General features: G+C 35.9%; 1 protein-coding gene across 1 annotated transcript in view; it reads right to left on the bottom strand.

The window, feature by feature from the left end:
• Window positions 1-621: 621 nt before the first annotated feature.
• Smchd1 (structural maintenance of chromosomes flexible hinge domain containing 1) overlaps window positions 622-23,246 on the bottom strand; it is a 130,357-nt gene continuing 107,732 nt past the window's right edge. The window contains exons 41-46 of the mRNA XM_013027132.1: window positions 21,091-21,200; window positions 20,885-20,955; window positions 15,760-15,931; window positions 10,305-10,463; window positions 9,460-9,574; window positions 622-1,702 (exon numbers count right to left, since the gene is read on the bottom strand). Of these exons, the coding sequence (XP_012882586.1) occupies window positions 1,675-1,702; window positions 9,460-9,574; window positions 10,305-10,463; window positions 15,760-15,931; window positions 20,885-20,955; window positions 21,091-21,200 (655 nt within the window). The 3' untranslated portion in view covers window positions 622-1,674. The remainder of the gene's footprint in view (window positions 1,703-9,459; window positions 9,575-10,304; window positions 10,464-15,759; window positions 15,932-20,884; window positions 20,956-21,090; window positions 21,201-23,246) is intronic.

Below are 23,246 nucleotides of genomic sequence, written 5' to 3'. Positions count from 1 at the left end.
AACGCTCAGGGACAGTACGTAGGCACTGAGTTTAAGCTCCAAGAAGGGCACCAAAAAACAAAAACAAAACAAACAGCTTGTACTATGTAACCATGTGTAAAAAAATAAAGCAATAATAAAAAGTACAAATAGCAAAAACCTTATTTTATTAATACTCTTCCTAATATTATGAGAATAAAAATTTAGTTATGGGTTTAATGTCAGATATTATTTAAAACAATGGAAACAGACATTTGTCACTGTTTTTAAAAGCAGCTTTTCCTGTTTATTAGTCTTGATGTCTTGGATTTGAGACATGACTGTTACAATGAATTATGAATTCAAACTATCTTCATGTATTATTAAATACACTTTCAAGTCTAGTTCCTACAGTCATTTCTACAACCTTTCTTACTGATCATTTTCACATAACCAAATGTTTAAGTTCTCTAACACATCAGTTCTACGGAAGCCAAAGGAAGAGTTCGCTGTTGCTAATTCTATCATTGCCATTTGTTTCTTCAACAACTGAGTTACAAAGGTAAGTTCTTATCAATATAGGGTTCACCACATAACTTTTATGGGGCTTTAAATTTAGAAGCAACAAAAACCAACCAACCAAACATAAACCCCAAACATCCATTCAGTATGGAAAGAAACAATCCTATTTATTATTAGGTTCATTGCATATTCAGAAAGGATTAAAACACACACACATATGTCACTTATCTCCTGGGACACAAACTGTACCAAAAGTATTCCATACAAAAAATAACTTCACAACCAACAGTCTTGAATTTATACAAAGATATACAGAGGACTCGTGAGCTTGAATCAAAACATAATTGAAACTTTTGTTTTTACAATTTCCTAATAAATTCTTATTGCATTAATATGAAAGTGTGTTTGCTTTAACCTCTTAAAACAGTAATAAAAATTAGAAAATAATGTAAGTGTAGAAGAAAGGCTGAGACTATATAATCTAGTATTAATAAGACAATACTTATAAAAATTGTTGCTGTATATTTTATTTACACACAGGATACACTCTTTGTGATAACCTGCCAGAAGTTTACTCACCAATTTCTTTTCCCATGTATCTGTTTTTTGGTGTTGGTGGTGTTTTTTTTTTTTGGAACAGGAACTCTCCTTCTTGGCCAAGCCGGCCTTGAACTATCAATAAGTCATCGTTCCTCAGCCTCTCAAGTGTGGGATTACAGGGCATGGACTACCATGCCTGGCTTTCCATGTATATTTGAATTCACATTTGTTTGTGCTTTTTCTATTTTTGTCTTGAATTCTTCATTGAGTTTCCTCATATATTTACAATTAAATATCTAGTCTTTAGAATCTTCCTTATACAAAAACCGAAACTTCTTTGTTAAATAAATTTACACAAAAGTAATAAAAAAGGCTGCTTTCCAGAAATAGCTCTAACATGTTCATAATTATACTGAAAAATAGTACATTTCTCTTCAGGATCAATGAATGTTGTATGTCAGTTTTGTAGTTACTGCCATAGAAGTATTTTCTTCTGACACATTTGCAAGATAACAACCAAGGGACATAGTTACTGCAGTAATTCCAGTAAATCCACACGGTCCATTGAGATCCATAAAATTGAATAATTGCTTCCAGTCTCATTTGGATAGACATGGAAATTCATGCCCAGACTCATATCATCCCCAGAAACATTCAGTTGGGTAAGTCACCTTTTGGTCTTCTGAGAAAGAGATATAGAGGCAAGACATTCTTAGTGAGGTCAGTGGTCCTTGCTCTGTTACCTTTCACATACCTGTTTTAGTTATTAGTCCTGGCCAAAGTGGAAAAAGAAAAGGCATAGTCAGTTTTATGAAAAATTTCCTTTCCTAAATTCCCTTATCATACATGCATGCCTAAATAAACCATGGAATTCTGCTATATAATTACAATTCTTGGAATAAACAGATTTACTTAAATCTTCATGTAACCATTTCTTTCATGTTTGAAAAAACAATCACAACAAAAGCACTAATCAACATGTGTGTTGATAAAAATACATAAACAACATATATTCATAATGTATGTAATTTGAAATCTACTTTGTTGGAATTGCATTATTTTAGAGACAATTCTGTAGATTTCTACTTACTTTGCTCATTTTCTTCAATAAAATTATGATTTTAAAAACTTGGCAGAGGGTGTAGACCAGTGATACAATACTTGCTTCGCATGTATGAGCCCTAGGTTCACTGCTTAAAACACACATACACAAACACTATCTCTACACAATTATGATTATCTAGGTCACAAAATAAAAACAATCAAAAGGAATGTATTAAAGGAGACCCATGATCTCATTAATATGGTGATAATATACTGAATGCAATATCTATAGATATTTGCTTACTCAGACATATCTACAGACTCTATGAAGTCTTCTAATTACAACCTCTAAATAGAAAATACACATTTTTATAATCTGATAACTGAAAACCTTTATGAATAGAAATGCACTAGAAACTGAAATATCCACTAAAGTAAACAATTGGATCTCCTGAATGATATTGTATATTTCTAAGCATAGAGACTTAAGATACACATGTTTCCCTGAAGTCCAGGTCATTTAAAAATGCCATGAGTGTAAGCCAGGCCCAAAGAAGCATAGGTCCCATGGTTTCCCTTATTGGCAATAACTAGTATATGTCTGAGTCAAGCAGAAAAGGTCAGATAAGTTGATGTTAGGGAAATGAACCGTAAGATAGGTATTCAAATGTTTTTTTTTTCTTTCATGTGATTGTTTCTAACACATTTATAAGATTATTTCTTTGTTGCTTTGTATGTCCCTCCCTCACGGTATAACCCCTGCTTTCACTGTATTTGATGTCAGTATAATTTGTGCAGGGGAAGGGAAAAAACAAATCGTTTAAATAGGGATACAGGTGGACCCACTGCAACAATGAGATGTACAAGTTGTTATGTTGAAAACGAACTTTACAACTTTGGTGGGGGGCGGGGGCGGGAAGGAGGATTTGGTGGTAGGGGCGGGAAGAGGATGGGAAGGGATGAGAAGGGGAAACGAAGGAGGAGGCTACAATGCCTGATTAGTAATGTTCTCATTATCTTGCCCATGTAATTGTAACCCCTCTGTACAATATTTTTCACAATAAAATAAATAAAGCTTACTGGAAAAAAATGTCATGAGTAAATTTTGTTTTTCATTGTTTCGTAAAATAGTATTTTTAAAAATAATATGTAGTTGACAAAACACGGTATGCAATTTCTATTAAAAAGTAACAAAATAAGTAATATGTATAAAAATACATATACAGTTACATTATTTCCTATTTCCTTTCCTACTATTTTGTCTCAGATTTTATGGATGAAATATATCAATATTCCAATATGGTTATTGTATTTTTTAATTTCACATTACAAGCCACAGTTCAATATAAATGGAAAATAAGCTGAAACTGGGGATCTATTACGTATTTGTCAGATTGTCTTTTGCAAAACAAAGACAAGTAGGATACAAAAACAGTGCATAGACTAAAATAAACCAGTTTTATAATCTAAATCTTTTAACACTGCTATCACAAAGCTAAACATTTAGACTCTTCCTCATTTTCCTATATTTACCAATTTCACTGGGAAGTACCTTGGTGCATTTTTCTGACAGTCACTGTACTGGGCATTCAACAGATCTGTTTTCATTATCCCTGGAAAATTCTTTTATATGTGATCACTTCTCTATTTTCCTTTTAGGGCCTCTTAGTAGTCTGAATTATTTCTATCGCCAAACTTTTTTTCTATTTGGGAAGTTTTGGTGATTTTAGTCCTTTTATTGAACTTTTTATTTTAACAAAAATATTTGTAAACAATGTTTACTTATTCTTTACCCAGACAATTTCCTTCTAATTAGTAACTGTGACCCCTTCCATTTCCTGGTGTATATGGGTTAACAAGTATACCTAGCCTTTTCTGTTGAGATGAGGGTCTCATGAAATTATGCCCTGACTAGACTGGTATCATTAACCCAGTACTTGGATCCTCCATTCTGGAACTTGATCTCAACCTCTTGAGTATGAGCCACTGGCACTCTGTCAAGTCATCTTCTGTTTTTTATTTATTTTTTGTTTTGTTTTTGTTTATGCTATTTCTTTCTCTCTTATTCCTTTTTTTGCCAGTCCTGGAGACTGTTCAAGGCTAGCACTCTACCACTTGAGCCACAGCACCACTTCTAGCTTTTTGTTGTTGTTGTTTATGTGGTATTCAGGAATTGAACTTAGGTCTTCAAGGCAAGCACTCTATCATTAAGCCACATTCTCAGCCCTTTGTTGACTCCTCTTATGTGTGATGACTTTTGGCCATCAAGAAGGCTTTTATTGCTGGCTTAGATATTTTCTGCTGATATTACAACAGAACTATTATAACAGAACTATAACTGATAGTTATACTGGGACAGAACAGAGCAGGTTAAGCAGGGATACAGACCTTGCTTTGATTTGTGCTGGTCTTGGGGATTGAACTCAAGATCTGGGTGCAGTCTCTAAGATTTTTTTTCTCAAGGCTAATACATTTGAGCCACAGAACCACTTCTGGCTTTTCCTGAATAGTTTACTGGAGATAAGCATTTCACGGACTTTCCTGCCCAGACTTGCTTTGAACTGCAAAGCTCAAATTTGACTCTCGAGTAGCTAGGATTATAGACAGGTATGAGCTACCAGCACCTAGTCAGGACATATATAGACTGCTGTCTCCTAGAAAACGGCACCAGACAGGGCTCTAAGGTGCCAGTAATTGAACCAAAGACCAATATAACAATATTTTTGTAATATAGTAATTGTTACCTAACTGTGGTAATAGCTTAATAGCTTTTTAATGCCTATAGACAGGGGAAAAAATGTTGAAAGTTTGGTATATTCATACTATGGATTCCCCTCCTTTTCTATTTGTTATCATTCCCAGCATCAGGGCTGGGCTTCTAACAATTTTGTTGTACTTACTGTGTGTCCAAAGTCTCTATTGGGTTCCATTAAGCAGGCAAGTTTCCCACTATTTTTAGAGTATTTCCCTAACCTCTTTATGTAGTATTTTCTAAGCCTTGTTTCTATCGTGTTATCTCTAGAAAACAAAATGAATGGTAGGTAGAATAAAGATGGTTTCAGACATGCAAGGGCCCCAATTTCTTTTGATACGTCTTTTCTAAAGTTACTAGAGAGAAAGACATGGAATCCATGAAAAAATGCATTCAATCCAAGGGAGAAGTCAAGGAAATTCCAAGATGACACACTTGCAGGAAGTCTGCACATTTACTATCATTAGTATAGTAGGGAGACAAAGTGATCAAGATACAAGGTAAGAGAAAAAAGAAAAGACAATGAGAAACTGCAGAAAAACTAACAACATGTAAGGCTCAGAGCCTCATGGACTTTCCTGGCTGGCTTCACACTGTGATCCTCAGATCTCAGCTTTTTGTAGCTTGGATTATCGGCATGAGCCACCAGTGCCTGTTTTTTTTCGTTGAAAACTAGAAGCAATACAGACTAAATAAAATTATCTCTGGGGTATGAGGTAGGGGTGAGGTACACAACACATGATTCAATCATCACCAAGCTCTTTCTATACATTTTCTGTCCAGTAGAAAAGCCATTAGTTTTGTGTGGCTTCAGAGTACTTGAATGTAGATAGTACCATTTGAGATTTTTTTTGTGTTATGAGCTTGAAACCTTTGTATAAAAAAAGGGATAGAAAAAGCACATTAATTTTTATATCATTTACACATTAAAATGGTAACATTTTGGCAGTTGGGTCAAACAAAATGATATTAAAATTAACCATTTTCTTCTGATTTTTCAATATGGTTTCTGGAGAATTAAAGTTACATGTGGTTCACCTTATACAGTATAAATTTAAACCTCCATTTGATTTCTATATGTGACTTTGATAAACTAGTGCTAGTAAAAATGAACTGAAAAACAGATTCCAATTAACACTATTTCCAAATTGTTGCAGAATCTTAATAAATAAGATCTAAACTAATGTCTGGTGGCTAGAGCATAGGCTCAATGGTATAGTAGTTATACACACATACCTACTGGAAACCAGTATCTATAGGACAATGTCTACGGCAAAAATCACTGAGACAAAATGAATACACTCTTAGAAATATATAGTTTACATCTTAACCTAGAACTACCTCTGAGCAATTCTTTTAGGAAGACTTTTACCTTAAAAAATTGGGGAAAGTACTCTTTATTATGCATGAAATATTTCCTTAAAATGCTGTGACAACTAAGGCACTGAATTTGGTAAACAGTATTGGCAAGAAAAAAAAAGTGAGATAAAAAAGACAATCTTACATGAAATACTGCATTTAATATTGTAAAGTATTAAATATATAAAAATATTAAACTGGACAGTCTTATACATGTTTTTTCTACAGTGTTTTAGAATATATCCTAGACATTGTATCATTGATTAAGCAGAGGAGAACCAGCCATTTCTTCTAACAAATGCTTTATTCTGGACTTTATTACTTCCGAGTGGAAGTATTTAATTCACTCCCAAATTTCGAATATTTCCTATAAAACGGAAAACTAAGTCCTTTTCAAATTTTTGAAATAATTAAGTTCTAATCTAAGGCATCCAATGTATACAATGAATTAACCTAGAATGGTACGATCTTATGGAAAAATTGAGAAAGTAGTTGCTCAGGGTTTTTTTGCAGTATTTATTTCCTTCACAGAACCTAAGTTGAGAAAGGCTGCTGGGAAGTGTCATTAGATTCAATTTACTCTTTCTGACACATAATATACTTCTGTCACAAGTATACACAGTTATAATTTTTGACAAATAGTAGCAAATACCTTATATTTTTTAGAGTTGCTAAGATTCATTAAAGAATTTAGGTATGCTAATATACTCTTCTCAAATTTAATTTCCCCACCAACATTTTACTTAATCCTTAAATAGTCACCAATCATTATTGCCTAAATTTATTAGGCTATTAGGAGTGGAAAAGTTGTGGTGATATTTTATTTTACCATACTCTTATATAAGAACTGCAAAGAACACTTCCAACAACTATTTGGTAACCTAATAGTTCATACAAGAACGCTTTTTTTTTTCCATGTGAAGATACCCACTTTTATTATAATGATTTGATATCTAACTAGCCTAGCACTAACTAACTGCTGGTAAGGACCAAAGAGGCACACGTATTGTCCCTCTCTTTCTCTGACCTAGCAGCATCTTTTATCTTTTCAGTTCTTCAAACACTTCAAACCCAGAGCTCTAGCCCTAAAACAGGCAAATAAAACTCCCCCAAGCCCACTACCATCATATAGTTCTGTACATATGAGTTCCACGCTACTTTCTGACTGGCAGCAGTGCCCATGTGACTGGTTCCTTTTATTCCTTTAGATTTTTTTTGGTCCGGTTGTGGGGCCTGAACTCTTGGCCTGAGTGCTGTCCCTCAGCTCTTCAGCTCAAGGCTAGCACTCGACTACTGAGCCACAGTGCCACTTCCGGCTTTTTTTTCTTTTTGCTTATATGGTGCTGAGGAATCGAACCCAGGGCCTCAGGCATGCAAGGCAAGCGCTCTACCACTGAGCCAACTTCCCAGCCCTATTCCTTTAGTTTTCTGCTTCAGTGCATTTTCCCTGACAACTGATATTTCACTACTGTTTTCTATCACATTTACCTTTCTTTATATATAGAAACAAAGGTCAATTTTTAAGTTATTCCTCTTCTGCACTGATTTCCCACCACCACCTGGCAAGTAACCATGTTACTTTTATTTATTGATCTAGTAATATATAGCACAAAGTGTATATATTAATATATCTACTAAATCAATGCAGAATATGCAGGATAGGATGTGAGAGACCTCAGTTTCAAACACTACAGGTATTAATACGAGAAAGTAGTTAGAGAATATATGTAAACCTTTTAAAATAGAAAATGGCTATGTGCTGGTGGCTCACACCTGTAATCCTAGCTACTCAGGAGGTTGAGATCTGAGAATTGTAGTTCGAAGTCATCCTGGGCAAGGAAGTCTGTAAGACTCATTTCCAATTAATCACAGAAAAAATAGGAAGTATGAGCCGGGCACCAGTGGTTCACGTCTATAATCCTAGCTACTGAGGAGGCTGAGATCTGAGGATCTCGGTTCAAAGCCAGCCCGGGCAGGAAAGTCTGTGAGACTCTTATCTCCAACAAACCACTAGAAAACTGGAAGTGGTGCTGTGGTTTAGAGTGCTAGCCTTGAGCTGAAGAGCTGAGGGACAGCACCCAGGCCCAGAGTTCAAGCCAAAAGAAAGAAAGAAAGAAAGAAAAAGAAAGAAAGAAAGAAAGAAAGAAAGGAAGGAAGGAAGGAAGGAAGGAAGGAAGGAAGGAAGGAAGGAAGGAAGAAAGAAAGAAAGAAAGAGAAAGAAAAAGAAAGAAAGGAAAGAAGGAAGGAAGGAAGGAAGGAAGGAAGGGGCAGAAAGAGACAAAGAGAGAGAAAAAGAGAGAGAGAAAGAGAGGGGGAAGGAAGGAATGAAGGAAGGAAGGAGAGAGAGAAAAAGAGAGAGAGAGAGAAGGAAGGAAGGAAGGAAGGAAGGAAGAAAGGAAGGAAGGAGAAAGAGTGGGAAGTAGAGCTGTGGCTCAAGTGGTAGAGCACTAACTAGCCTCAAGCAAAAGGAGCTCAGGGACAGCACCCAGACCCAGTGTTCTAGCCCTAAAACGGGCAAATAAAACTCCCCCAAACCCACTACCATCATATAGTTCTGTAAATGGCTTTACTAATATCTATCTAAAACTAATAGTTCTTACTATTTAATTAGGTTGTGAGTGGCTTCTAGTTGTTTTTGGTGAATTCTCTAAGTGGTTTCTAACTCTGCTAATCAAATATTTTAAGCCGGTAAAATATATATATATATATATTTTTTTTTTATTTATTTATATATATATATATATATAAAAAATATATATATATTTTGTAAGAAGCAAAATACCTAGAACTTAAGCCAAATAATAGAGCTACAGTTTTACTCTTATTTTGTGACATATTTTTCTTCTTCCTTTTTTGGCTGTACTTTTGAAATCACAGCCTTCTATCACTTAAGCTATGCCTCCAGCCCCAATAGTAACTTTGATATAACCTAAAAATAACATTTCAAAAAATAAAAAGTCACTCAGTAAACTGATTATACAAATACATAATTATGATATGCACCTTTCAAATATGTAATTGTTATATATAATACCCCAATTGGAACTAGAGATCAAATCCAGGGCATCACACTTACTACATAAACATTCTACCATTGAGCTACATCCCCTGACTGTATGGGAGGGGGAGTGGGGAGGGGAGGGGAGGGGTGTGTGTGTGTGCGCGCGCTTTTAAAATGCTAATGGCTAAATGGACAAATTAGTAATAAATCTGTACTGTTTTTAAAAGTATGGTAATCTACAGCTTTGATAAACCAACAATAATTCTCAGGTCAAAGTGCTCACCTATTTTGTCTTGTAGTTTCTCTTCTCATTCTTTTAGGAGGAATTGGGCATTCAGTCATCTCAACTTTTGGTGAATGGCGCAAAGAATCATTACACTTACGTGTAGAAGTCATACCTGTAAAAATGGAAAATTAACTATAAAAAGACTGAATATTATATGAAAGAAAAGCAAACATATTTTAATTTATAAAAAGGCAGTTAAGGGGCAGGGTAGGTGGCTTAGTGGTAGAGTGCTTGCCTTGCACCACATAAACAGAAAAAGCCAGAAGTGGTGCTGTGGTGCTATGGCTCAAATGGTAGAACACTAGCCCAAAAGCTGAGTGATACATCCCACACCCAGAGTTCAGGCCCCACGACCAACAACAAAAAAAAGGCAGTAAAAAAAATAATATTCAGAATCCTGTTTACTATTCCTGTTAAGAATATAGTTTAAAACCAGTTATCAAATGACTTGGATGTTAAGAGTATTTAAGAATGTTTTTTTAATATTAAGAATTTCTTAGAGACAGGAGACGGTAGCTCACACCTGTAATACTAGCTACTCAGGAGGCTGAGATCTGAGGATTGTGGTTCAAAGCCAGCCTGGGCAGGAACATCCATGAGACTCTTATCTCTAATTAACCACCAGAAAACTGTAAGTGGCACTGTGGCTCAAGTGGTAGAGTGTTCACCTTGAGCTAAAGAGTTCAGGGACAGAGCCCAGGCCCAGAGTTCAAGCCCCATAACCAACAACAATAATAACAACAAAGAATTTGTCTAGTTTGGATCATTTTTTTGTAGTTATACTTCTTTCATCATAAATAACTATCACTATATAGAAAAGCTAACAAAAAGTAAATATATACCAAGTTTTTGCTCTATGAGTTTCAAACTTTTTTCTTGTTCGTCAAGTTCTTGCTTTTTCTTCTTCATATCAGGAGTGTGAAGGTACTCTAATTGACCGTTAAGGTCCTGATTCACACTACCCAGCTTGCATACAGCTGAGCGATATTGTTGAAGAAGATCTGAAAAGAAATCAAACATTTGAATAAATTATTAATATTATACCAAATTCATATTTTACTAAAGAATTAGCAACAACAGCTAGCCCCCAGTGGCTCATACCTGTAATCCTAGCTCCTCAGGAGGCTGAGATCTGAGGATCGTGTTCAGAACCCAGACAACAAAAACTACCAGAAAACCTCAAGTGGCACTATGGCAAGTGGTAGAGAACTAACTTACTTCTGATTGCTTGTCTTTATTTTCATGTCAAGCAAGAGTGTCCAGTCACAACCCTTCCTCTTTTGTGCTTCTGAGGTTTTAACCCAGTTACTTGCACATGTTAGGCAAATACTCTTTCAGTGAAACTATATCCCCACACCTAAGAAGTTTCTCCATGAAAGTGTGGTCAGTCAACATCTGTCTCAGTGCTATCCTGAATGACATAAAGTATTCATTGGAATTCCATACAAGGAAAAGAATCAGAAAGGGAGAATTAACAGAAAGGGCTTAAATAATATAATAATGTTTTGATTTTTCAACCACGGTCACATAAGTGAAAACTGATGAATAATAGGAGATCTTTTAAACATGTACATTTATTTGATCTAAAATGTATTATACTGATCAGGTTTGAAACTACTGACTGCATGATTTACTAAACACTGAATATTAAATATATCTAACTTAAGTGTTAATAAACTACAGACCAAAAATGGTTTGAACAGTTTTATGGTTAAATATTAAATGATTGTATAAATGCCTTCACAATATCTTTAATATAACTTGTAACACCTAACATGTTTATCTAGTCCTTTAAAACTATAAACGTTGTTCAGAACTTATGCTGAATGTCTGTGACCTTAGCACTAAGTAGTTTAATATATTAGGGTCACGAGCTCAAATCCAGCCTGAGCAATGTAGCAAAATCCTTTCCCAATGGACAAATGAACAGTTAAATACTAAACTGTAAATGAAATACAAAAATGATCAACATTCACAGGAATAGAAAAACACCCTAAGATTTAGCAAAGACACAATAGTTTATATGTAATATTTTGGAAGAAACATGTTAACAATAGTGTACATCAAATATGAGATATTTTATATAAGAACAGTATTTTATGGACAATTATATACAATTCTACATAGAATTCTATACAGAATTATCCACAATTCTATACAGAATTATCCACAATTCTACACAGAATACATGTGAAAAAATACACATGCATATGTATCTGAGTATATTCATGAATAGAGGTTGAATAACCCTTACTTGAAATATTTGAGATCAAAAATGTTTCAGATTTTGGAACCTTTCAGATTTTACAGGTTGAGTGTCCCTAATCCTCATCTTTAGACTAGGGAAATTCATGTAGATTAGGGACACTGTACATGGGTGGGATCAATATACTCAAATATGTAGAACTGAGTGTGATAGTATCCTTACATTTTTTATGACTTATTACAAATCCTAAGAAAAAACTTTTTTTGCTCTAAAAGTACTTGTCACTTTCAGTACTCACAGTAACTTTTGTTGTATGTGAATGAGTACAAAATTATGTACAACAGAACATTAGTATTGTTGGACTTAGAGAAAAGACAATATGCAATATTTAGGTTATCAAGAGTTAAATCTTGTTAATACAGTAAGTTACCTGTGATGATCTTGGTCTTAACAGCACTTATTTGCTTACTTTTTTTTTTCCCCCCAGTCCTGGGGTTTGAACTTAAGGCCCGGGCATTGTCCCAGAGCTTCTTTTGCTCAAAGCTAGCACTCTGAACACTTGAGCTACCGCACCACTTCCAGCTTTTTCTGCTTATGTGGTACTAAGGAATCGAACCCAGGATTTCATGTATGCTAGGCAAGCACCCTACCACTAAACCTCATTCTTAGTCCTTTAAAATTTTTTAAAGTAATTCTACGTATTAGCATACAATAGTACCGATGTGGGAATCACAAGATAAATCAGATGGCTCTGGTAGAACACCGGCTATTCTAAGCAGCAGGACAATTCCATGCCTCCTGCAAATCTAAAACTTGGTGTTAGGATTTGAAGAAAAAATAATGTCTTTTAAAGGCTAGCTTTGGTGAAGAAAAAAATGCAATACCCCTTTATCATGAATATTGTTAGGATACATCACGACCATCCCAGGGACCACGTAGAGGCAGGTAGGCACAGGAAAAGATTATTATAAGGTTTATTAGAGGGGCCATATATTCCCTTGGAGAGGGAGCAAAATGGCATCTGCCCCCATCCACGTGGGTAGCTCTGGGGCAAGTGGCGTGTGCAGGTAGGTCTGTTGGAAAGAGAATGAGTGGCCAGCTATATGGTAGGAACTCTAGAGCAGGGAGGAGTTCAGGAGTGGGTAGAGCTGAGGACCAGAGGTGGGGATAATGTTAACAAATATAGCAAATAATAATAAGATTGTGATCAGTGAAAGAAGTCATAAATACCTAGCTGAATTTCAAGAAAATTCAAAGAACTGATTAAGAAGAATATAGAAGGTGCAAAGAGTAAGTATGGTAAATACACTGAAATTCTTTTTTCTTTTTGTTGGTCACAGGGCTTGCACTCAGGGCCTAGGTGCTAACCTTGAGCTCATTCACTCAAGGCTAGCTCTACTTCTGGTTTTCTGGTGGCTTATTGGAGGTATTGCTTATACAACATAGAAATATTGGGTGATCTTAATACCCCACTCTCACCAGACAGGTCATCTAGGTTAAAAAAAGATCAATGAAGGAATTGTATAGACTCTGTGATTCAAATGGATTTCACATATATTTACAAAACATTCCATTCAGCAGCCACAGAATACAAGTTCTCAAGAGCCCACAAAATATTCTCCAAAATAGATCATATCTTAAGACATAAAGCATGTTTTAACAAATAAAAGAGAACTGAGATAATTTCCTGTATTTTATCAGATCACAATAAAACTAGAAACTGTTAACAAAAGAAAGTACAGGAAATATACAAACACATAGAGAGTGAACAATTCACCTTTACATGATCATTGAAGAAATAAGAATGGAAATAAAAATTTCTTTAAACAAACAAAAATGAAAGCACAACTTACTACAACTTTTGGGACACATCAAAGGCAGGTCTAAGAGAGATGTATTAGTAGCTATGAGTTCATTCATTAAAAATTCAGAGAAACATAAAATAAAAACAAACTCTTAGCCGGGCACCAGTGGCTCACACCTGTAATCCTAGCTACTCAGGAGGCTGAGATCTGAGGCTTGTGGTTCAAAGCCAGCCCAGGCAAAAAGTCCGTGGGACTCCTATCTCCAACAAACCACCAGAAAACAAGAAGTAGTATTGTGGCTCAAATGGTAAAGCGCTAGCCTTGAGCTGAAGAGCTGAGGGACAGTGCCCAGACCCAGAGTTCAGGCCCCACAACCGACAAAAAACAAAACAAAACACAAGCTCTTAGAAAAACAAGAATGAGCAAACCACAAAATAGCACATGGAAAGAATAAAGATCAGGTAAATATTAATAAAATGGAAACTAAAAGATGAATACAAAGAATGAAATGAAATGACGAACAAGAAGACTGACAAACCCTTAGCTAAACTAACCAAAAGAAAGAGGGAAAAGATTCAAATTAGTAAAATTAGAAATGAGAAAGGGACATCACAATAAATGCTAAAGAAATTCAAAGAATCACTGAGTATACTTTGAGACATGTAACAGTGAACATAGATGTGCAAAAGTGTCTTTACCATATCGTTGACTTAGATGGCCAAGATCATAGGGTAGTTCTTTTTTTCTTCCTTTTAATTTCATTTTATTGTAAATGTGATATATAGAGGGGTTACAGTTACATATGGTAATGACTGTTTAGTTTTTTGATGAAATCTCCAACCCGCCTTCCAGACTAGTTCTACTAATTTACATTACCATTGATAATATAACAGGATTTATCTTTTTCAACATCCCTGCCAGCAATTGGTATTGTTCAAATTCTGGAATCTGATCAATCTTACTGGGGTAAAATGGAATCTCAATGTTGTTTTGATTTACATTTCCTTTATGGCCAAAAATATTGAGCATTTTCTTATGTTTCTAAGACTCCAATGCTCAAAAAATGAAAGCAAAAATGGACAAATGGAGATTTAACATATGTAAAAGCTTCTGAACAGAAAAGGAAATAACTATCAGAAGGAAGAGATAACCTACAGAATTGCCAACTATTCACTGGGAAAAGATTAATGAGCAAATAAACTGACCAGATCTCAAAAAAAAAAAAGAAGTAACAACTGCCAATGAAGACATAGACAGTATCTGTAGCCTAAAAAGAAATACAAATCTAAATTACACTGAGATTCCATCTTACCCCAGATTGAATGGAAATAATGAAGAAAATAAAAAAGCTGGGCACAATGGCTCATGTCTGTAATCTACTTGGGAAGCAGAAATTGGGAGGCATTAACAAGCTGGTTGTAGTGATACGTGCCTTTGGTCTCAGCTAAGAGGGAAGCTATAAGAGATGCCCTGTGGACTGAGCGTGGACAAAAACATAATATCCTCTCTAAAAAATAATCTTAAAAAAACAACTTTAATTGTAGCTGCCTAGGAGGCTGAAATTGGAATGACTACAGCTTGAAGCCAGGCATACATGTGAGACCTCTTTCTAATCAATATTTGTGCACATCATTTTAGCTATGTGCAAAGCTAAGATAAGGAAGATCTCAGTTCTATGCTAGCCTGAGTAGAAGTCTATGGTCTATGAGACTATCTTAACAGAAGAAGCTGGATATATGTGGTGGTGTGCACCTGTCCTCTCAGCTACAGTGGGAAGTAAAAAATAAGATGATTATGGTCTACGTATGTGCCTGACCAGAAAATGAGACCCTATCTCAAAAACATCAGTGTAAAAAAAAAAGAGTGCCTCATAAAGCACATACATATCTAGTAAATACGAGGCACTTAGTACAAACCCCAGTATCAGAAGAAGAAAAAAAAAGAAATCTAGGGTGGCAAAAAAGCTGGGGATACACAGTTCAAGTGGCAGCCCTCATTTCAAACCTAGTACTACTAAACAAATAGGCAAACAAAGAAAAAAAAAAAACTAAAACCAATAAACGCTATCAAGGATTCAGGGAATAAACCTGTATACACTGTTGGTGGGAATGTAAATTTTGCAGTCAATATGGAAGTCAGTATGGAGGCTCCTTAAAAAACTAAAAACAGAACTACCATATGACCCTAGAAAAATTACTGGCTTTTTTGTAATAGAATCTAAATATATAAACCCACAAAAGATTTAAAAACTGAATTAGAAATTATTTATGAACTTATTCAACTTACCAATTTGTTCTCCTAAAATCCTGCACTGTTTTGGTATAGGAGCTCCAAATACCATTCCTCGAAGTTTATCCATTGGAGGAGCTTTATTCTGAAGACCCCCAAACTTCCCATTACTTCGAATTCTATCTCCATCTCTGGTCAGCAGTGTGGGGCAATGAGTGATTTTAACAACCTATTTTAAGTAAATGGATATTAGTGAGCAACTTATTTCAATCACTGAGAAAAGAAAAATAAGGGTGCTGAGATTAGAAAGGACATACAAGTTAGTGATATGTATAATGAACTGTACAAGGGCATCAGAGTTTTTTCCAAGTGTTAGCTTAAAATAGCGACAAGACAAATGGAAAAAGTGACATTGCTAACTTAATTGATAAGTGAAGAAAGGAAGAAGCCTGAGAGCTTGGTGCTTCTGTTATTCATGGCAGTAAATATTAAGGCAGCTTTGAAAATGTCAAATACACAATGTCCAGGGTGCTTCAAAAAAATAGACCTTTATGTACTAATTTGCGCCATGCTTCTCAAAGAGAAGAGGTAAGTGTTAAAAAATTTGGACAGGGGCTGGGAAGGTGGCTCAGTGGTAGAGCGCTTGCCTTGCATGCATGAGGCCCTGGGTTCAATTCCTCAGCACCACATAAGCAAAAAGAAAAAAGCTGGAAGTGGCGCTATGGCTCAAGTGGTAGAGTGCTAGCCTTGAGCTGAAGAGCTGAGGGACAGCACCCAGGCCCAGAGTTCAGGCCCCACGACGGACAAAAAACAAACAAACAAACAAAAAAGTTTAGACAGCCGGACACTGGTGGCTCTTGCCTTTAATCCTCGCCAGTGGCTCATGCCTATAATCCTAGCTACTCAGGAGGCTTAGATCTGAGGATCACAGTTCAAAGTCAGTCTGGGTAGGAAAGCCCATGAGACTCATATCTCCAATAAACCACCTAGTATGCAGAGACAACAAATAATTTAATATATAAAATTAACCAAAGAGGCTGAGCACTGGTGGCCCAAGCCTACAATACCTATTCAGGAGGCTGAGATCTAAGGACTGTGATTCAAAGCCAGCCGGGACAGGAAAGTCCCTGACTCTTATCTCCAATTAGTTACCAAAAACAGAACAAAAAGCAAAAATCAAAGTGGAGTTGTGGCTCAAAGTAGCTGACAAAGAAAAAAAAAAATCTTGCTTTGGCAACACATACTAAAATTGACAGATACAGAGAAGATTATAATGCATGGTGCCTGCACAAGGATGATGCAAAAAATTTGAGGCATTCTATATTAAAAAAAAAAAAAGAAAGAAAAGATGTGGCTGGGCGCCAGTGGCTCAGGCCTGTAATCCTAGCTACTCAGGAGGCTGAGATCTGAGGATCATGGTTCAAAGCCAGCCCAGGCAGGAAAGTCCGTGAAAACTCATCTCCAATAAACCACCAGAAAACTGCAAGTGGTGCTGTAGCCCAAGTGGTAGAGCGCTAGCCTTGAGTTGAAGAGCACAGGGACAGCGCCGAAGCCCAGAGTTCAAGCCCCAAAACCGACCAAAAAATGTTGCTTACCTCTAGTTCATAAATTTTAATATTAAAAATAGCACTTTATCTTACACTAGAGTTTCCTATAGTTATTTGATTTGTCTAATTCTTATTTGTACTTCAAGGCAGAGTAGTATGCTAAATCAAGTTTGTACAGGACTCTAAGAGCTAGGTCTCTTGCACTTAGGAACTTCACTTAAGCAGCTGAAAAAGTCATGATGAATATTTACATCACAGAAACTGAAAAAGCTAAAAAGAGCTTCCTTTCTCTCTGCCCACGCAGCTGATTATCCAGCAGTTATTAACACACAACTTTGTTTTATATATAAATGCTTAAATAGCTGATAAAACTAATCATAATCTTCGTTTTTATCTTAACTGTTGAGTCTATTCTTATTAGTAAAGCTGCTCACGTTCTCTATAAACAGATACTAGGTTATTCTAATATTTAAGGGACACAGTTTCCGTTACATAATCAAGGACACATAAAAATGCTAATGACCACCAGACAGTAGCCCATTTTCCAATTTCTGGAATAGTTTATGGTTTGTATTATTAGATTCACAAGGAAATATGAGATACTGAGCAGTACACCGCAGTTTGCTGTATAATTTTCAAAAAAACACACACTAATTTAGCTTTCCTAAATTTAAGAAGCCACATTTATTCCTGTTTCGTTACCAGGACTGAAGAAAGAAAGCTTTGAGTACTTCTAGCTCTACTAGGAGTTGGTGTGATGAAATATAGTGTATTACTTGTTTTGGGTTTAAAGTTTCTTCTCAATAAATTGAGACTAGATGATGTCTAAGGTCCTCACGACTCTAGAAAGTTGTATTCAGGTTATTAGCTCCTATTTTAAGCTGGTCTATTTTCTCTGATATAGCTAGTAACATTGTTACTCATTTTCAGTTTGCAAATCTACAATGATTTCAACATAAGATTAATCTGGTATTTTCAGGCCTTTAACACCTACTAATGTATTACTTACATAGATCAGTGGATGAACAGTACACATAGAAACTAATACACCTTGTGTATCGAATCTGTGAATACCAAAAGACTTTTCATTACTAGAATTTTATCTGTGTTAATCTTCTAAATTTTTACAATGTTTCAAAGTAGACTTCCTTTCTTTTTAAATGAGCAGTGCTGTTACTGGATATGGCTTTGCATGTGCAAGTTAAGTGTCTACCACTGTGTTACATCCTCACCTCTCCTTTGTAAGTAAACTTAAAAGCAATGGGAAGTAAAATATACAACATTATGTCATGTATCTTCCTTTTTTTAAGTACAGAAAATAAGGGCTGGGGATGTGTTTAAATGCTGCGTGCCTGCCAAGCAAATACAAAGCTGTAAGTTCAAAAACTACTTCATATAGGAAATTATTCTTAAACATAATCATTTTGCAACCTTCCATAAGCCATTTGTACATTTTCCTTGCCAAACATAAAATCTAATACATTGTTTTTAATAACTACTTCCCATTCTACCATGTAAGCTACTAAACTGTTTAATCCTACTTGACGAGCACCATATTTTGAATAATTTTTTTCATACATCTTGAGACATTTGTAGAACATATCTGTAATATTTATTGATTGGTGTTTGAAAGTTAAACCCAGGGCCTTATGTGCTCTTTGCAAGCATTCTACCACTGAACTAATAACCTCACCTATACATGAATACTTTGTAATAATTTTAAAATAGCTACAAATTCTTTACTGTTGCCTCCCAAGAAAAGGGCCTCATACATGCAAGGCAAGCACTCTACCATTGAGCCACTTTCCCAGCCCCTCAAGAATAATTTCAAGCAAGGTATTTCTAACTTGGAACTTGATGGATTGAAAAAAAAAATTTTTTTTCCCTCCTTTGCCTGTGCATCAGTGAAGCCAAGCATGGTAGTACTACCCTCCTAGGATGTGATTTCAAACCCTTAGACTCAAATGGCCCTTTGGCTTTAAACTCCTAAGTGTTGGGAATACAATGCATGCCACTGAGCACGCTAAGATTTCTAAAACTGCTTGGGGGGGGGGGGTAGGGGAGGGAGGGATAGGAAGGGATCGGAAGGGAAAAAAAGATTTCTAAAACTCTTAATGGCACCATCCATGCAGACAGGGACAACTGAACCACTGGACAATGCCAGCTGACTGACCAGATGGCGACCAGTGCTATCAGCCAAGTAGGGGAATTATAGCAAGCTTCCATCATCCCAGGGCAATTAGACAAACTGCTACTAGCTAACATCCTTTGAAGAAATCCAGAGTTACAAAAACTAAACCCTGCTGTTTATAACACACTTTTAGGGAGTTTGTTATGTAGCAATAAAACTTTGAAATACTTACATTGCCAAATTTCCTATAAATTGAATTGTGTTCCCTTAAAGTTTGAATGAAATACTAATTCCCATTAAATCATTTTTACGTGCTTTTCAAGTTAAAATGAGGTCATTAGTAAGGTCTGATGGCATATGATTGTCATCTTATTGTAAGAGGGCAATCTGGAACTGTAACACATTAATATGAAGGGATATAGGGAGAGACAGCAATTTTCAAGGCAGGGAGATAGCTCTGAAACAGACATCTCACTTAGTTCTAAGAAAGCAATTCTGGTAACAGCTTGAATTTGGACTCACAGCCTAAAATCTGTGAGATAAAAAGCTTGTACTGTTTACACTGCCCAAGTCTAATATTTTGTTATGGCAGTCCTAGAAAACTAACACCAAATTATACTTCCACCAACACTGAGTGAGTTTTGAGTTCCAGACAATTTCATAACCTTAAACACATCTCATTTGCATTTGTATCTTGGAACATTTGTTTATATATTTTTGTCCAATCTTATGTTATTAATATGCAGGATTTAAGTTGGGTTTGCTTAAGCTATGTATGTGCATGTATCATTAACATTATTTGTTTTTCTTAGAGACATGATCTCACTATGTTGCCCAGTCTGACCTAGAACTCTCAACTGCCTGCTTCAGCCTTGTGAATGCTAGGATTTACATGCATGTGTCACCATGTCTCAAAAATAGAATGATTATTATGTCTTTATTATTTTGTTTTTGTTTTTCCAATCCTGGGGCTTGAACTCAGGGCCTAGACACTGTCCTGGAACCTTTGTGCTAAAGGATAGCACTCTACCACTTGGGCCATAGTGCCACATGTGGCTTTTTCTGAGTACTTTATTGGGGATAAGATTCTTGTGGACTTTTCTGTCTAGGCTGGCTTTGAACTGCAATCCTCAGATCTTAGCCTCCAAGTAGCCAGGATTACAGGTGTGAGCTACTGGTGCCTGGCTTATGCTAAATTTTAAAAATGTAAGTTAGGGCTGGGAAGGTGGCTCAGTGGTAGAGCGCTTGCCTTGCATGCATGAGGTCCTGGGTTCAATTCCTCAGCACCAAATAAGCAGAAAATAAAAAAGCCGGAAGTGGTGCTATGGCTCAAGTGGTAGAGTGCTAGCCTTGAGCTGAAGAGCTGAGGGACAGCACCCAGGCCCAGAGTTCAGGCCCCATGACCGGACCCTCCCAAAAAAATTTTTTTAAAAAACAATAAAAATAAAAATGTAAGTTAGAATTAATTGGACCTACAGGTTAAAAAAAGAAATGAAGTACAAACCTCTCTTCTATAATGATTGGCTGCATCCAGGTTATCCAAAATAATGGTGTCTCCTAACAGCATACCAAATACTAAAAACACCAAAAGATTAATATTAAAGAATATTAATAACATTAGCACTTACAAAGCTAAGAACATACTTTTCATTACTACACATCTGTATCACAAATATCTGTATAAAATAAAACCACCACAATACCCTTTACCTGTTTCACAATGTTCTACATTATCTGGAAATGTTAACAAGTCTCGAGCAAAGACTGGATCTCCACTGGGTTTAAAATATAATTTTCCATTTCGGAAATGAGGGAGAGGTCTAAATTAAAAATAAATAAATGTATTAAACACATGTAACAATTTCAAAAAATAAAAGAGAAACATGATTATGCATCATTTTGACCATACAATCAAGTGCCCATCTATCACAAGTGATACCCTAAATAATCAAATATCGTGTCCTAGAAATGAAAATAGTTACCGTGTAAAAATATCTGGTTGGTTTTTGTTTCAGAAATTCAAGATCTTTTATTCCTGCCCTACAGAGGATCACTTTATTTTTTTTTTAATTTTAAGTAAGTTTTTTATTGTAAAAATAGCATACAGAAGGGTTACAGTTACATGATTAAGGTAATGAGTACATTTCCTATCGAGCATTGTTACCTCCTCTTTCTTTTTCCTCTATCATCCCTTTCCTCTCCACCTTCCAAACTCCTCCTTCCCTCCCCACTACAAGTTGTAAAGTTCATTTTTAACACAGTGTCTTGTACATCTCATTGTTACAATGGGTCAACCTGTGTTTTGTTTTTTCCCTTCCCCTCCCCAAATTAGAAAAATGTATATACAAGATGCAGGGCACCAGAATCAAACACAGTGAAAACAGGGGTTAGACTGTGGGGGAGGAACATACCAAAGAAACAAAAAAAATACATAATACATTATAAGTACATTAAAAAACAATAGCAAGAAAGAAAAATCCACTTGTATCTGGTTGGTTTTATCTGTGCTAGTGAACTGTAAGTAAAATGACTTTTTAATATAAGCTAACTGCTTAGCTTGATGAAGAAAGGCAGCCTCTAAAGATGGACCATATGAGGATGCCAATGACATAATAACTGCCTCAAGTGAGGCCACAGAATGGGTACAGAAAGTTGCGCAGCTCAAGACTAGGACAGATAGGGGAGGCTATAAGTAGTTGTGAATCCCTGTAACTCTGATAGAGTAGAAAGAAACAGCTAAAGCCTAAGGATGATTATGATGATGGTGATGATGATGATGATAATAATAATAATAATAATTAAGTTTCAGAGATAATAAATGAATGGTGACTTTTCTTTTCATATAGAGGAGGTGGAGAAGTTAATAAGAGTAACAGGCAAAAAAAAACCCTATATCCCCCAAAAAGGAAGAGGTGAGAATACTAAGAATAGGAACAGAGGGGATTATGTAACTAGTTTCTACAACAAACTTTATACCCAATTCATTCTTTCCCTAAATGAAATATTTTCTTAAGTTGCTCTTCAGGAACTGTAGAGATAAAATAGAACTTTCCAAGAGAATCTTTTTTCCACAAAAAGTATTCCCCTTATCAATATAGTGATCTTGACCTGGCAGGAAGGCCTATGTTGACTAAAATGGGTATAAGTAGCAGAACGGTAAATTTGAAAATTGATATAGTCTTGAGTTCAAAATGCAGCTACTTTCTTAATCTATTTTTAGATTATATCACAACATGTTTATTAACAGTGTAGACTCTTATTGAGTTACTAATCTCCTTTAGATCCTCATACATGAATATAAGCCTTCTACAGTTGAAAAACAATTATTGGCAACAATGTTATACATTTTAATTGTTCTGTTAGCATTTTCTTTTAGCCTTTCTAAGATAAATTAAAAAAAAAACTTTCTAAGGTCATTTTTTTAAAGGCATAATTAGCTGCAAATGTGGCTCAGTGATAGAGTGCTTGCTTACCTTACATAAAGCCCTGGATTCAGTTCCTCAGTACCACATTAACAGAAAAAGCTGAAAAGTGGCACTGTGGCTCAAGTGGTAGAGTTTAGCCTTGAGCAAAAAGTTTAGGGAGAGTGTCCTAGCCCTGAGCCCAATCCCCAGGACCAGCCCCCCCCAAAAATGAAATAAAAAATAGAGGCTTTGCCAGGCACCGGTGGCACATGCCTATAATCCTAGCTACTCAGGAGGCTGAGATCTGAGGATCATGGTTCAAAGCCAGCCTGGGCAAAAAAGTCTGTGACACTCTTATCTCCAATAACCCACCAGAAAACTAGAAGTGGCACTGTGGCTCAAGTGGTAGAGTGCTAGCCTTGAGCTGAAGAGCTGAGGGACAGCACCCAGGCCCAGAGTTCA

This window comes from Dipodomys ordii, unplaced genomic scaffold (assembly GCF_000151885.1).
Source record: "Dipodomys ordii isolate 6190 unplaced genomic scaffold, Dord_2.0 Scaffold100, whole genome shotgun sequence".
Lineage (NCBI taxonomy): Eukaryota > Metazoa > Chordata > Mammalia > Rodentia > Heteromyidae > Dipodomys > Dipodomys ordii.
The sequence above is the reverse complement of the archived record's forward strand: the minus strand, read 5'-3'. Positions and strand labels throughout refer to the sequence as shown.